Here is a 16,852-nt window from a genome sequence, read left to right on the forward strand (position 1 = left end):
TGGTAAAGATTGACTGCTTAATGGCTGAGCTTTGGCACTGTGGGGTGGATCTGCTGCTCCACATGGCTTGTCATCTTAATTGGCTCTCGCAGGAGAGCCCAAGGAGAAAAGTTCAAATGTGGGCACCAGCTAATTGTGTTGGGAGAGATTTTTTTTTTGTGAAGTTGATTTTTTTTCCTTTCTGATCTAACTTTTCTGAAAACTGTGTAACGTGTTTAATGCCATGAATGAAAGGGCCAGCAGAACCTGACCTGAACCCTGAGTATGGAAAAGTCGCTTTGTTGGACTACGAAACCCTCAGTACTTGTGACCAGGCTGGCCAAGGTATTCTGAGTGTTGCAGCCCAAAAAGTAACTTTTCTAAACTGTGTGCCATATTCTGTGTGAAGCATACAAAGGACTCTTAATCACACTTTCCCAGCCACAGAAGTTTCCCCCTAGCAATACAGGAACAAGGAACTAAATTTTCATTTGCATTAGCAGGGTTACATATTTCATACTAAATATAACCTGAGTTACATTTAGTATGAAATTCTTAAATATGAAACTGAGGCCGGTTACACACCGGCACTTGGGACATTCGGAGGACGTCCCATTTTAAAAAAGGGGCGTCTCTTCTAGACGCCCCTGTCCCTAGTACGGACTCTGTCCGTACAATATGGCGCTGGCCCTTCTACATGGCTAGCGCCATATTGACGTATCGGACGCTGAGCGTCCGAACGTCACGCGGCGCCTATGACGTCGCCAATGCGCCAGTGGCGCCTCGCGACGTCATAGAGGCGCTGCAAGAAGGAGCTCCATTTTGGAGCTCCTTTTTTGCTCCGCGCGGGAGGCGCGCGGTGTGGCTGCTGCGGCTCCCGCACGGAGCAGGCGGCGGCGGCGGCAGACCGCCTCAAAGCGGCGGTCTATAACCCGCCCAAGTCACCCCATTTACACCAGACCCAGTTTACACAGTGAGTCCAGGAATGCAACCCTGACGTAAATCAAAACCCATATGTATTTTAACCAGAGCCTGGAAGAATTCAGTGTGGGACTACAGCTCCCAGTATCCCCTAGCCATGGGCCCATGCTGGAGATTTCTGGGAGTTATAGTCCCAGACTAACTTTTCTAACCTATGTTTTGACAATAACGTAAATCATAATTGTGTTATTTTCATTCCTGGGAATATAATATAAATTAATAATATAGTTGGTGGGGAGGAATCCTTTAGTCCGAAGTGATAAGTACTACAGGGAGACAGGCCCTGATTTCCTGGCCAAGGTCCAAACCAACCATCCCCGGATCAGTGCATCTAACGTCCCCCCAATATTGTCCTCTTTAGGGCATCCTTCATCTCCTTGTTCCTCAGACTGTAGATCAGTGGGTTGAGCAAAGGGGTCACAACAGAATAGAAGAGAGTCACCACTTTGTTGCTGCCTCCAGAAGCTTCGGGGACGACATAGGTGACCATGATGGATCCATAAAAAAGGCTCACCACAGCCAGATGGGAGGTGCAGGTAGAAAAGGCCTTCTTCCTCCTTGCAGTGGAAGACAGTTTCATCACTGCCCTCAGGACTGCTGCATAGGATCCCACAATGAAGAGGAATGGGCCAAAGATAGCAATGGAGCTGAGGCTGTAGAAGGCCAGCTCTATGCGATGGGCTGGAGAGCAGGAGGAGGCCAGCAGCGGGCCTGGGTCGCAGATAAAATGGTCGAGGACATTGGAACCACAAAAATGGAGCTGGGAAATCAACACAATGGGGACCAGGAACCACAGGAAACCAGAGACCCAGCAGCAGGCTGCCAGGGTAAAGCAAAACCGTGGTGACATGAGGATTGGGTAACGCAGTGGGTGGGAGATGGCCAAGTAGCGATCCAAGGCCATGGCAGCAAGAAGGAAGCTCTCGGTGGTCCCCATAGAGAAGAAGAAGTAGAACTGGAGGAAGCAGCCCTGGAAGGAGATGACACTCGGCTGTGGGGATGCCAGATCTGACAACATCCGGGGCATGGTGGTGGTTACATAGCAGATCTCCAGCCCAGAGAAGTTGCCCAAGAGGATGTACATGGGGAGGCGGCTGAGGCGAGAGTCCCAAAGGACGGCCGACATGATGCACAGGTTGCCCATCAAGGTGAAGGCATAGCAAGTAGACAGAAGAGAGCAAAGCAACAGATGGAATAGGCGTGAGAGGGATGGGAAGCCCAAGAGGACAAACCCAGTCACCAAGCTGGTTTCGTTTTCCTGGTTGGAATGGAGAAGGTCCCACTATTTTGCAAAATCACAGAGGGAGAAAGGGTCAGACTTTGAAATGGACCAGACTATAGTTTTAGCTTGCCTAGAAGCTTCTGGAGCTTGGAGAAGTTACGGTTTTAATTATTATTCCCAGACTCCTGCAGCCAGTGTAGCAGTGTCAAGGGTGGTAGAGGGTTACGGGCACTGTAATTCAGAAAGCAAACTTTTCCAGACTTTGGAAGTCATGTATTCTTCTGCTTTCTTTCAATTCCAAATATACATACTGTATAAGGAAGCTTTTATTATTGGCTTTGATCCACTACCTTTAATACTTTATGTTTTTTCTGACTGAAGATCAAGCTGCAGAAGGGGTGTCACTTGTCTTATTTTCAAGTGCAAGAACAAGCAGCCACATGATTTTACTTCCTACCTAGGTGATGACAAGGAGCCAGTGTGGTGTAGTGGTTTGAGTGTTGGATTACGACTCTAGAGACCAGGGTTCAAATCCCTGCTAGAAAACCCACTGGTGACCTTGGGCAAGCCACATACTCTCAGCCTTCGGAAGGCAAAGCCCAAAGCCCCCCTGAACAAATCTTGCCAAGAAACCTTCATGATAGGTTTACCTTAGGGTTACCATAAGTCAAAAATGACAATTAAAATTGTAAAAAAAACCAATCTGTTTTGCTTTTGTGCTTAAAACCCCCCACGTATGCCATTTTTTTAGCCCTAAAAAGGCCTCTCAGATGGTTTGTAATAAAATAATTCTGAGAGGATGTAGTATATTAGTGGATACGGGACGGCATAAATATGTATTTTAAAAGCAAGCTGATAGGATAGATGCACTGTATATAAGCAACCAAGTTTGATATGGAAGCTCAAAGAAATAGTGAAAATATTTTAATTTTTAACTTGCTGAAGACATGCAAATTTTTATTGTTAGGTGGATAGATAGGTTAAAAGCCCCCCCCCCCAAGAAACAAAACAGAAGCTAGTTCGTCTGACATGTTTGCTTTAATTTGGAATATCACATCCTGATCTGAGTATGCTTGGAATTGTGTTTTCATCTCTTTCATGTATTTTGGATAGAAGGGAGAATGTCTGAATCAATAGACTTAACACTTTAAGACCTCAACATTTTAAAGGGATGATAGTGTTATGGTCTCAGCTTGGAAGATGATACATAATAACACCATCCATTTAAGAATGTTGACAATAGAGTGTTCTACCACTTTGGAAGCAGGGCATTTTTATTCTGAACATCTGAAGAATGCAGAAGACATGTTTTGTTATTGCATTATAAAGTTCTGTTTATCAACCACTCCTTCCCCTCCATATGTGGGCAGTCACCTCCCCAATGTGTGTTTTCAACATCTTCAGCAAAATTTACATTCTTTGTTTAACACAAGCCTCAAGGGGTTACACTAGGCTCCTTTTATTTCTTTGATTTTCACAACCCAGTACAGATGTTTTAGCCAAGGGCCACCCAGACCTCCGCACCATAATATCCTCCAAGTGTGTTGCAAGATTGGTCATGCTACCAAGAGTTAATTGGAGCTATAGGCCAATACTTCTGAAGGGTATCAGCTTGAGGATGTTTGCGTAAACTGTGGCTACACAAAGACTTGAAACTGGATTTCCACAGTCTCACTTCCAACCGCACTGGTTCTCCCGAGTCTGCTTCTTAAACAGTGAAATGTTGTCCCACATTTAGAAAGATTTTTGGGATTGCTCTACCATAGTTAATCCTAGTGTATTTATTGGCAGATCTTAAATACCCTGAATATACCAGATCCCATCTGATCTTGGAAAGTAAGTAGGATCAGGCTGGTTAGTACTTAGATGTTAGATTGCCAAGGAATACCAGGTGCTGTATGCTGTATTTCAGAGGAAGGTGATGGCAAACCACTTCTGAGTATTCCTTGCCTAAGAAAAGCCTTTGAAATTCATGGGGTCACCATAAGTCAAAGGGCAACTTGACCACACACATGCATGTGCGGATACCCCCATCCACCCCCACACTTATTGACAGCTTCTCCAAAAGGCTCAACGTTCATTTCTTAATTCTTACTACAATTCTATCAGTCTCTCCAGGAAGAGGCACAAGCAGTAAAGCTTGGAAAAGTTACTTTAGGTGGACTAAAACTACCAAAACTGCCTAGGCGACTCGAGGAGTTGTAGTCCTCCAACCACTTCTGGTGTTGTAGTCCAATGAACATAACTTTTTCAAGTGCTGCTAATGTGCCTACAGTTGATAATAGGTTTTTACCTGCAGCATTTGAATGTACTGTGGATATAGGCTGGAACACTGCTGGAGCACTTTTGCTGCTGACACATGCATTCAAGTCAACTCTGATTTATGGAAAGCCTAACACAGGGTTTTCTTGGATGTGTTCAGAGGAGGTTTGCCATTGCCTTCCTCTGAGGCTGAGAGAGTGTGTGCTTTGTCATGTTCACCCAGTGAGTTTCCATGACTGAGCAAGGATTTGAACTCTGGTGTCCCAGAGTCCAACATTCGGATCACTACACAAAATTGGCACAAATGATGGACAAAAGGAAATAGCCATGGGCACTATGGCTGTTTAAGAAGGTAGGCACTGGAGAAATAGTTTGTTTGGAACCAGTACATTATACATGTTTTCCTGCATTGCCACTGGGTAAGTGGAAAAACAACAGCCACCAGCATAGTGCATCAACTGGATTCAAGCCCATTTTGCTTTAGATTTATAAGTGAGACTGAAAAGCAATAATATGCAAAGAAGAGTTTAATAAAATGCCTTACCACTTGTTCGGACACATTCATGGATGACATCTGTCATATTAACTTCTTACATTCCAGTCTAGTGCACAGGGAAATGAGGAAGGGGTGCGTGTGACTTAATTTTCATTGGACTGAATTACAAGCATGTAAAAGTCTATATACTTAAAGCAAGAAAGAAATAATTACGCGTTACTGTTATTCAATATACATTGAGTTTTAAGTAGACATGTTCCAGTAAGGCTTTAGAAACCCACCTTCCTTTTTTCTCCCCTGTCTTCAGCACTATAATAAAGGTGAAAACTTATAGGCATGTAACTATTACTCCTTTATTCATTTATCTTCCAATAATGGGACTCAAGGCAGCCAACAACATATTTTAGAACAGTATAAATTAAAAGCTTTCAAAGTAATTAACAGAAGTATAAATATAAGAGTTATTTAAAAAGAAATATGATTTAATGTTAAACATTAAAAATATTAAAATTCATGAAAAAACTATTTATAAACCTTAAAAGCAGCACTGCAGAGTATTACAACCCCACCCCAGTCAGTCTCTACAAACCTGAAGGCATACAAATGTTTTGAATTGCTGACAGAAAGAAAGCAAAGACAGGGCTATCTTGGCTTCTTTAGGGAAGCAGTTCCAAGGTCTAGGGGCAGCCACCAAGAAGGCCCTCTCTTTTCTTCCCAACAAACAAGTCTGAGAAGGTAGTGGGATAGAGAGAAGTGCCTTTCCAGACTATCTTAGAGCTTTAATGGGAGATACAGTTGTTTAGATAATCTGGACTCCAGCCATGTAGGGCTTTATAGGTCAAAACCAGCACTTTGAATTGTGCCTGGGAACAGACTGGCAGCCAGTGGAGCTGTTGCAACAAGAGAGCTATGTGTTCCCTTTAGCTAGCCCCAGTTAACAATTCGGCTGCGGTTCTTTAGGTCAGCTGAAATTTCTGAGCACTTCTCAAAGACAGTCCCATACAGAGTGCATTCCAGTAATCCAAATGGGATGTAGCATTGTAGCCAGATCTGCCTTCTCCAGGAATTGGTGCAGTTGGCCCACTAGCTTTAATTTGTACAAATACACTCCTGGACACTGCTGAAACATGGGCCTCCCAGCTCAGAGCTGAATCCAAACTGCAAATCTGCATTTTCAGAGGGAGAGTAACCCCACCTAACATGGGCTGAATCCTTGTTCTCAGAACTGTCTTTCTATTTCCATTTGTGACAAAAGGCAAAATAGGATGGATGGAGTGGGGAAAGTGATCTAGTGTAGTGCAGATCAGGGTTGGTTTGAGGATCAGGGCCATTCTGGGAGCTGTTGGCTGTCAGTCTATGGCTAGGTTTCAGGGAAGAAAGAATTAGCCACAGACAATAGCACAAAAGTAGACTGGTCCCTATCACACTGGGGGCGGGGGGTTGCTATCCTTCCACATCACATAGTTTAATACATTAGAGAGACAGAATTGTAGAATGATAGAATCATAGAGTTAGAAGGGGTCCCATAGCCCATCAACCCCTTACTCAATGAAGGAACCTCAACAACAGCACCAGCCTTTCTGAAGATGTCCAAGAGAAGGAGACCCAACCACCTCTCTAGGTAACTGCTCCTATTGCCGAATCATTCTTGGCCATCAATAAGTTCCTTCTAATTTTAAATGAAAATCTACCCTTCTGTAACATTAAACCATTAGACCTGGTGCTACCTTGATTGCCAAGATCTTACAAAAGTTATTTTCTGGAACTACAACCCCCAGAATTGCCCAGACATCATGACCTAGCGAGGGGATATTGGGGTTTGTGGTCCCACAAAATAAAATTGTCCTAAGATCTGGGCTTACCTTAGGAGCATTATCAGGCATCCTAAGTTCCATTCCTGTTCCTAGAAAGGAAAGCGAGGCACACTGATTAGAAGAGGGAAGCCCATAAGAGAGATCCATTTCAATCATTTTGGATGGAGAAAGCAGGGACAAAGCAACAGTACCACAAATCATTGCAAACATACCTGTTTCTTACTTCTCCTCTGCGAGCACAACCACCTCCTACCTTCTGAAGGGCTGCTGGCCAGTGAAAGACTGATATCTTGGTTCCACAGGGTGAAATCCCAGGAGAGCCCTGTCTCCAAAGTGAGATGAAGAATTCAGTCTTGGATTTTAATCATGACTTTTGCTGTGCCTGTACTAAGAGGAGCTGCAGGGTGTGCTAAAGCAGAGACAATATCTGCTAGAGCTTGTTTGGTGGCAGGAGGAATATGTTCTATGACTACAAAGCAGTTAACAAGTCCACCAGTGGATCAGTGAAATGAAACTTCCTCACTATATCATAATACAATAACATCCAAAATCCACAATACAGTGATACTTTTATGGGGACAACAAAATGCACAAAATACATGATGCAAACCCAGGTCTCCAGAGTCATAGGCCAGTGCGCAAGATGCTACGCCACATTGGCTTCTATATCACAATGACACTAAGAATTAAAAAAGAAATCAGAGAGGAGGAAATTTGCCCTTCAAACCATAGGGGCACCTCAGTAAATATGCCCCAGTTTTTTTTAAAAAAAAAACCTTTGGAAGAACTCTAGTGCTGATCCAAGAGTTAGTTACAAACAGCTCCCCAAAAGAATGAATCAGCTTGGAAAACCTGACAAAATCCATGGTCCTATATTGAGAGAACTCACGTTTCTTTAGAGCAGTCTGGAAGGAAGACCCCTGACTTGCAAGTCATTATATTATTTAGTAATATTTTCTAATTTTACTAGAACACTACTTTAAAAGGACATTTCAGCATTTTTACACATTTTTAAAAAATTGTAAGCCATTCTCTTATCAATTTTAAATTTGTATACATTTTTTAAAAAGTTACAGAAATAATAGAAAAGCAATGGACAATGCAATACATATTTCTCAAACATAGTAACAAATATTAACACTGAATTACATTGTACACACAGGAACAAAGTACTTCCAAAACAGCTATTTTTCAAATGTGTAGATAAGCCCTGGCAGAAAGGTTTGTGGTACAACTGTGTTTTATTACACAATTTATTATACAAATGCAAATGCAGTTGACATAAAACTTGTAAACTCTTCTCTGTTCTGAGCTTCTGCATGATTTTTATCTATAATACATATACAGTACGTGATTTATAGTCCCTATTGTCTGTATTGCAAATGCATTTTTAGATTGGTTTGGAATGGGAATTCACCCACACCAGTGTTATAGAGAGAGATATATAGTGTAGTATAGTGGTTTGTGTTGGACTAGGACTCCAAGAGACCAGTGTTTGAATCCCTGATGGGTCATATAGACTCAAAAGATGACTTTAGGTAAGTCACACTCTCTCAGCTTCCAAGGAAGGCAATGGCAAAACTTCAGACAAATCTTGCTAAGAAAACCCCAAAATAGGTTCAACAGGTGTTGCCATAAATTAAGACTGAAATGAAGGCACACCAAACACCCTTATAGCAGCTTGATGCCACTTTAATTGCCATGTCTTAAACCTTCAGAATTCTGGGGGCTGTAGTTTGATGAGGCAGAACTTTAGTGCTATAGTTTATAAGAGCTCCTAAAAATGCTATAGAAGAGTATTCTGTAGGATGGAACCATGACAGTTTAAATGGTCCCTAATGGCTATAACACTGCACTCTTGATACATCCCGGGTGTCTTATACTGGCTTTATCCTTTCTTCCTAGCATCTTAAAATGTTTCCTTTCTTTCTGTTATTCACATCCTTCTTCTTAGCAACCTGCCCAGGGCCTCTTTCACCTGCTCATTCCTTAGACAGTAGATCAGGGGGTTGAGAAAGGGTGTGATGGCCGTATAGAAAACTGTTACTGCTTTAGTGAGATCTGACTGACTTTCTCCCCCTGGAATTAAGTAAACACCAGCTACTGAACCATAGAAGAGTGTCACTACCATAAGATGGAAGGAGACAGTGGAGAAGGCCTTCCTACGATTGCCTTGGCTGGAGGTTTTCATCAGGGTGACAATTACAATAGCATAGGATAATACAACAAAGAAGAAGTTACCTAAAACCACAGAATTCATAGCCATCTGACAGAAAAAGAGGGCATTTCCTAATGGTTGGCAGGCCAGGGACAAAATTGGCCCAGGGTCACACAATAAATGCTCAATGACATTTGAGCCACAGAAGGACAACCTGGAGATCAGAGTCACTGGGATAATGTGCCACAGAAAGCCAAGGATCCAAGAAGCACCCATCAGAGCATAGCAGGAATTGGGGGACATGACTTGTAGGTAACGTAGTGGATGACAGATGGCCAGGTACCGATCCAAAGCCATGATAGAGAGGAAGAAGCATTCTGTGCTTCCAAGGGAGAAGAAGACATAGAACTGAAAGAAGCAGGCATGGAAAGAGATGGTCCCATCAGGTGACGCAAGGTCAAACAGCATCCGAGGCACGGTGGCCGTCACATAGCACATCTCCAGCCAGGAGAAATTGCTTAGCAGGATGTACATGGGAAGCCGGGCCAAACGTGTGTCTAGAAGCACCAGTGTGATAATGATGACATTTTCTGCTATAGTGAGCATGTAGAGAATAGTGAAAAGGCTAAAGAGCAGAAATCGTTTCTGATGTCCACCCCCAAATCCTAGCAAAATGAATTCCTCAACTGTGGTTCTATTGGCCAACTCCATCTGACTTGGGATACAGTTATAATCACTTACCAAAAGCAAACAGCTACTGTCTGGTGTTCTTCTTCAGCTGAAAATCAATACCTAAGCAACCTTGTCATGTGTGTCTTGTAAAAGACTCAGGGAAGCTCTGGCTATGCTTTCCAACATGATGCTAAATCATCTCTTCCTTCCAACCTTTGGTGAAATTACATGGAAGACAGACAGGCAGGAGTAGCATTGTTTTGGTGGGACTTCATGCAGTGCACAGAGGACAGTTTGTGATGAGGACTTTAATTCCAGATGAAGAAAGCAGCTAAGGATCACGTAGGCTTCTTAACACCATTCCATGTTCCTTCTTTTTGTATATTTCCTCATCCTTAATAACTTCATCATGTTCTGCCAACATTTCCTTCAAGGAACCCAAACTTTCTTGAACATCAACTTCCAGGATATGACCAGATGGAGGGCTCCTAAAGTATGACCAATTGAATGGCATTGTGGAGTGATTCCATTTTCCCTTCGTTAATGATGCTTTTCTGGTAATAATAATAATAATAATAATAATAATAATAATAATAATAAGCAGAAACAGTAATAGGTAAGTTTCCAATAGTCTCTCCCCCCCTTTCTTTCTCACTTTCCCCAAAAGCTAGGACACAGGGCAGCTGGGACTCAAGATGGAACTCCAAATGAAAGAGTCTTCAAACTAGTAATTTTGATGCAATCCTTCCATTGTCTATCAACAGCAAGAAAAAAGTAATGGGAGAAAAAGGATGGCTTATGAATGGAGGCTGATGTTGTCTGACTCTCTGCAAAATTACATAAATGAAGCAGGGTGATGGTGTGATAAAAGCCTCCACTAGCAATGCCCAATGTCATCTGGATCACCATTAAAAAGGCATGACTTTGTGAGTAGGAAAAAAGGAAGACCACATTACAGATGGACTAGCTTGATCAAGGAAGCCATGGTCCTGCATCTGTAAGGAACAGAACGAAAAACTGGAAAGCACATAGTCACAGTAGAAGAATGAATGGAGACAATGTCCCATGTACTGTGTGATGGTTCAGTAACATTTTCCAGTAACAATTACTGGAGTTGCACTCTGCACTCTCAATCAAAGTGAACCTTCTAATACTCCTTCCTTGTGACATTCCTTGTAATATTCAGAGGGTCCACTTGGGTTGAAAGTACAAACTGCAACTCCAGAAATTTCTGATGTTAGCCCCTGAAGAAAGCTAACTGGTGACAAGGCCAAAATTTTATTTTAAGAAATAAAAGTTATTGGACCATTACACAGCATGTGAGGCATTCTTTCCTGCATTTGTAAGATCTCAACCAGCTGTTAATAACAGCCTTTTGGAAACCTCTTATTCATAGGGTTGCCAGAAGTTAAATCTGACTTGACAGCACATAACAACAATGACAACAAACTGCTAATTGAAAGTCTTGTCTGCAAGCACCTACCATTCAGATATGTCTTACCTTGCTTGGTAACGATTGCTGTTCTTGCATCACTTTAGGAGGCAAAGTGTTGAGAAAGATCTAGCCAATGGCTCATCACAAAATCTCCATCAGAATAAGTGTTTTGGGGAAATGTTTTTCTCATCTTGTATTGGTGCTCAGATATCACATCAACAGGCTGTGTAAGTTGTAAAGAGAACTACTTCTCCTGTGTGCAGAATGAAGCTAGAGTGCTCTTGTTAAGTCTTTGGTGACCCTTGGGAAAGTGTCCATCAAGAATAATATAATCCACTAAAACAGCAACTCTTTGGAGACATGTTGCCTCCACTCACAAGGGGAAAGATGGGTAACTCACAAGAGTAATGGTTGTTTTCCTGAGTTCTTTGTTTCTAATTTATTTATTTATTTTCTGATATAAAGATTAAAAAGCCATCCTTCCCTGATTTACTTCAAAAACACACATAATCTCTCACTGATATTGGAGGATATTGAACAACATGATTGAACCAATGCTTTGTTTGGACCATCTGTGTATGAATGTATAGTAGGCTCTTGATATCCACTGGGGTTTGGTTCCAGGCCCCACCATGAATACCAGAATCCATAGATGCTCAAGCCTCATTATATACAATAGCATAGTAAAATGGTAAAATGGAGTGGAGTACATAAAATGGCAAAAGCAAGGTTTGTTTTTGGGAATTTATATGTTTTTAAAGCATTTTCAAGCCCTGGATGGTTGAATCCATGGATAAAGAATCTGTGGATATGGAGGGCCAACTGTATATACACACAGACACACCCATAAATATGACATTTAGTGTGTACTAGAAGAAAAATTAGCAAGTGATTTATGAAAGTTGAAGAACTGTGCTATGTAAGTGGCTTAGAGAGGTCCGCCTTAGGAAGAATGAATTTTAGTCCAGTAAGAGAGGAGGGTAACTGGAAAAGAGTTGACAGTGGAGGAATATATTTTGCTGTATTGGCCTAGCAGACATATATTTTCCTTTTTTCAGCTGAATATAGATGCAGTCACATGGAATGTACAGTAATGTAAAGCAAGATAATTGCACCACTCCTGTACAACTTGCATATGTTCCTGGAATGGGAGAAGCCTTATTTCAAGTAACTTTATTCTCCTTACAGCTGAAAAATAAAAATCCATCCAACAGTTTTAATGACAGTTGCGTTCCATGATCACATGCAATCATTCAGTTGCACTTATTATAGAAAGGAACAAATACAAATACTACATACACCAAAGAAATTTAACTAGATATCAGTTGTGGTTCTCAAATAGGTGAGCTTTCCCTATAGTTCCCATACTCTCCAACTGTCCTGATCTGAAAGAGGCAAATTACCAGTAATTCTCTGCTGACCCATTTTTTCTGCTGCTTTTAAAATGTCCTTCTTCCTCCCTCCGCTTTCTACTTTCTCCCTTTGTCCTTATCTTATTTCAGTTGCTATAAGTTGGGTTCAAACTGCAAAAGTAATAGGACTGAAGAGAAGGGAGCAGAAACTTGCAGAAACCTGGCCAGCTGCAGCTCAAATGATCTGCTCTTTTAGGATATAGGGGAAAACTGAGTTTAAGCTGGTTCTCTGCCATGTTAGTCTGTGGCCAAGAATTGGGACCCTGGACAGAGAACCTGAAAACCAAATTAAGAATTAACTCCTGGTTGCTCTGCATAAATCGGAAACAACTTGAAGGCACACAATAACAACAACAGCAATGTTTTGCTTAAATCCAATTTATAGAGTTTTACAGTTAGAACCAGAGAAAATCAATTAAGCAAATGTACTGCAGCTTTCAGCCTTGCCCCTCTCCCCAACATTTTCTCATTAAAAAAAATTGTGTTAGAAGGCAGCTGTGGCACGGAATCCAGTGTACCTTAATGCTGCAAATGCTCTTTATCTGGCTGTTTTCCCAGAGACTAGTTCTATAGATCCTTATTGTTTTCAAAATGCTCGCTTGTTTTTCTGTACCTTTTTGCTGACCAGATGCTGCTTGTATCCATGTTAATTGTCAATCAAACACAGTTTTGCTCATACGAAGCTGATTCCCAGGAGCTCATATTGACCTGAAGTTTTACAACCTTTGTGGTAATCAATAAAAGGGTCCCTTTTGTGAATGACAAGCTTATGTGTGTCTGTGTGTCTTGTGTGTCTCTTGGGAGAGCTCCCTTGACCAACAGTACTCTTTTCTTGAAGGTATTACCTTCTTTGTCTGGTTCAGGGTCCACTCACAATACCATGTTTCAAAGGGGAACCTGGAAGAATTCTGTTGTTCTAGAATTCATGCAGCACTCACGCTTTCCCAGGTGCAGCAATGTATTTATCTTTCCCATGCCCATGACTGATAGCATGTGTATACAGCAGCTAGCCATTATTATTATGGAACGATGATACCAGTGGCTGTAAAGAGATTTGACAGCTGTCTGAATGTCCTGAAAAGATTTGACAGCTGTCCAAAGTTAAAACAGCATTGAACACCAGTCTCTTCTGGCAACTTATCCAAATAATTTTAAATTGTGAATTTAGACGCTGAATTTTAAATGTGAACTGTTTTAAAATATGCATGTCTTATTTATCCTTTGTTCATGTTTTCATTAATTTGTTTTAACTGATGTTGTTAATGGTTGATGTGTTGTTGTTTCCTGCCTCTATCCATTGGGAGAGGCAGGTAAGATATAAATATTATTATATTATACTATACTATACTATACTATATATTTATTATAATATAAATATATTATAAATATATTAGATTTATTGTAGGAACTCCTTTAGAGACAGTAAAGCTGTCTTAGTCAGCTAAGCAGGGATAAAGGGACTGGAAGGAGCATCCAGAAAAACCAGAAAGTCACACATTTTGTTTCTATCCTTTCCAATATTATTTTGGAGATCCATACAATGTTTTGTTCATCCCAGAATATTTTCCGTCAGCTTCGAGTATGATTAGAAACTTTTTATACCAGTTCCCCAGGTTAGTTTATTTTAACTTAAAAATTTCCAACATGAAATAGATCAGTTTAACTGGCCGTTGGTGCTGCTGCTCAGCACTTCCATGCTGATCCAGCACTGCAACAGAATGAGCTGGAAGAATCCTGTGGTGGCAGAACAAACTATCTTTTCCAACTGAAGGAATGGGAATAATTCTGGAACATTTCCCAAAATAAAATAAAAATTAACATCTGCTGGTGATACATCTCTCAGTTCTTTGGACAGTGCGATTCTAATTCTGTCCTGTTATATTAGTTTTGCATATGTGATAAGAATTTTCTGAAGTGAACTTTGAAAAATATGAGCCCTCACCTGAGACATAAAGTAAAACAGTCTGTTACACCACATCAGGACTTGATCTCTCCAGTTCCATCTCATTCTATTGTATTGTGAGGGACAGTTTTTCTCTTATCTAAGGTTGAGCTTCCCGTATCCAAAATGCATGGGATCAGAAGTGTTTTTAGATTTTTTTTTTAATTTGGAATATTTGCATATACTTAATGAGATACCTTGGAGATGGGACCCAAGCCTAAACATGAAATTCATTTCAGTTTCATATATACCTTATATACATAGCCTGAAGGTAATTTCATACATAATATTTTAAAAATAATTTTGTGCACAGATCGAAGTTAATATACACTGAACCATCAGAAAGCAAAGGCATCACCATCTCAGCCACCCATGAGGACAATGAATATTTCAGATTTTGGAATTCTGAACAAGGGATACTCAACCTTTATAACATGGCATAGTGGCTTGAATGTTGTATTATGACTCTGGAGATCAGGATCAAAATCCCACCTCAGCCATGAAACCCGCTGAGTGACCTTGGGCAAGCACATGCTCTCAGCCTCAAGGAAGGCAATGGCAAGCCTCCTCTGAACAAATCTTGCCAAGGAAACTCTGTAATAGGTTTGCCTTAGGTTCGGAAACAATTTGAAGGCACACAACAAAAACAACTAGTAATTAGGCCCAATATTTTTAGAGATTACATTATATTAGTTTTGTATCTCTGATTGGTTGTCTGGGTATTCCATTTTCAGCTTTGGCTTCCTTTTGTCCTTTTTATAGTTTCAGCATTTGGCCCCACCATTTCTCCGTTCTCTTCAGCAACCTGCCCAGGGCCTCTTTCACTTGCTCATTTCTCAGACAGTAGATCAAGGGGTTAAGAAAAGGTGTAATGGCTGTGTAGAAAACTGTTGCTGCCTTTGTGAGGTCTGATTGATTTTCCCCACTAGGAATTAAGTAAACTCCTGCTACAGAGCCATAGAAAATTGTCACAACCACTAGATGGAAAAATACTGTAGAGAAGGCCTTCCTACGATTACCTTGATAAGAGCTTTTTATCAGAGTGAGAATGACAATAGTATAGGACAGCACAACAAAAAAGACATTGGATAAAATCAAAGTGTTCATGAACACCTGATAGACAAAAGGAGCATTTCCTAATGGGGGACAGGCAACAGATAGAAGTGGCCCAGGGTCACACACAAAGTGGTTAAAGATGTTAGGGCCACAGAAGGACAACTTAGAGATCAATAGCACAGGGACGAGGTGCCAGAGAAAGCCAAGGACCCAACAGGAAAAGATGAGGACATAGCAGGAATGTTGGGGCATAATTTGTGGGTAGCGCAGAGGGTGGCAGATAGCCAGGTATCGATCCAAAGCCATGGCTGAAAGGAAGAAGCATTCAGTAGCCCCAAGAGAGAAGAAGATGTAGAACTGAAAGAAGCAAGCCTGGAAGGAGATGATACCATGTGGAGAAGCCAGGTCAAGAAGCATCCGAGGAACAGTGGCAGTCACATAACACATCTCCAGCCAGGAGAAATTGCTCAACAGGATGTACATGGGAAGGTGGGCCAGATGAGCATCTAGTAGCACCAGTGTGATAATGGTAATGTTCTCTGCCAAAGTGAGCATGTAGAGAACAGTAAAAAAAACAAGGAGCAGAAAATATTTCCGTTGTCCACCTCCAAATCCCAGCAAAATGAATTCCTGGACTGTGGTCTCATTGGTCAACTCCATCTAGAATTACATAACAGAATAATGTTACATACCAAAAAACAAGTATGAACTGCCTTTCTGTCTTATAGGTTTCTGAAAAAGGTGGGCAGATATGCTATTTGGGTCCATGATTGATCTTTCTACCTTCTCCAAATTGTGCTTCAGATAATAAATCATTATTCTTCACAATCAATCTGTTCTGCATTAGGGATTCATGAAAAACAGACTAAATTTACTGTCTGAATGTTGCTCCGTGAAAGCCTTTGAAACTTATAGTGAATAAGGTATTCTATCTTGGCAAAATCTGACTCTCTTCCTGCCATTGAAACCTGTAATGGTACCAAGTCAAACAATGACATGTTGTTTCTTTATGTACTTCTGTAGTTAGTTAACACTTTTATTTTCATCGCATCCCTTCTCTACAGGACTCTAGGACTATCCAAACCTTCCATAAAAATACTCTTAAAACACAACTCTAAAACCAGAAGAGACTACAACATATCTTGATATGAGGAACATTTAGCCTTTAAGTTGATAAAGAATTTAAACAATATATTATGGAGAGGAAAAATGTACGGTATAGGTGTGTTTTGGAAGAACCTGGAGTCTATGAGGTCAGAAAGTGGAAGACAGCTGCAGATCCAAGTCAGAAAATCCAAATCCAATTCAGAGGCTATAGATGAGAATAATAATTGTTCACACAGTTTCTTCACTGCAGCCGTGACTTCATAATCATGTCAACATTCCTATGAAATAGCCCCAAACTCTCTTATTGCTCTTTTGC

At 41.1% G+C, this 16,852-nt stretch overlaps 3 protein-coding genes across 3 annotated transcripts; all 3 read right to left on the bottom strand.

The window, feature by feature from the left end:
- Positions 1-1,291: 1,291 nt before the first annotated feature.
- On the bottom strand, positions 1,292-6,823 carry LOC121933821 (olfactory receptor 11G2-like). The gene is made up of 2 exons (XM_042473815.1): positions 6,803-6,823; positions 1,292-2,242 (listed from the first exon to the last, which is right to left on the bottom strand). The coding sequence occupies exons 1-2, from the start codon at positions 6,821-6,823 to the stop codon at positions 1,292-1,294; spliced, it is 972 nt and encodes a 323-aa protein (XP_042329749.1).
- A 1,867-nt stretch (positions 6,824-8,690) lies between these two features.
- On the bottom strand, positions 8,691-9,623 carry LOC121933822 (olfactory receptor 11G2-like). The gene has a single exon (XM_042473816.1). The coding sequence runs from the start codon at positions 9,621-9,623 to the stop codon at positions 8,691-8,693; it is 933 nt and encodes a 310-aa protein (XP_042329750.1).
- A 5,506-nt stretch (positions 9,624-15,129) lies between these two features.
- LOC121933823 (olfactory receptor 11G2-like) lies at positions 15,130-16,089 on the bottom strand. The gene has a single exon (XM_042473817.1). It carries the CDS (start codon positions 16,087-16,089, stop codon positions 15,130-15,132), a length of 960 nt encoding a protein of 319 aa, XP_042329751.1.
- Positions 16,090-16,852: the final 763 nt, after the last annotated feature.

This window comes from Sceloporus undulatus, chromosome 6 (genome assembly GCF_019175285.1).
Source record: "Sceloporus undulatus isolate JIND9_A2432 ecotype Alabama chromosome 6, SceUnd_v1.1, whole genome shotgun sequence".
NCBI classification, from domain to species: Eukaryota; Metazoa; Chordata; class Lepidosauria; order Squamata; family Phrynosomatidae; genus Sceloporus; species Sceloporus undulatus.

Coding starts and splice junctions, on each gene's coding strand:
- LOC121933821 (XM_042473815.1), bottom strand. CDS start 6,823: ATGCCTGATAATGCTCCTAAG. Junction 2,243..6,802: donor TGCCTGATAATGCTCCTAAG/GTAAGCCCAGAT, acceptor TTTGCAAAATAG/TGGGACCTTCTCCATTCCAA.
- LOC121933822 (XM_042473816.1), bottom strand. CDS start 9,623: ATGGAGTTGGCCAATAGAACCACAGTTGAGGAATTCATTTTGCTAGGA.
- LOC121933823 (XM_042473817.1), bottom strand. CDS start 16,089: ATGGAGTTGACCAATGAGACCACAGTCCAGGAATTCATTTTGCTGGGA.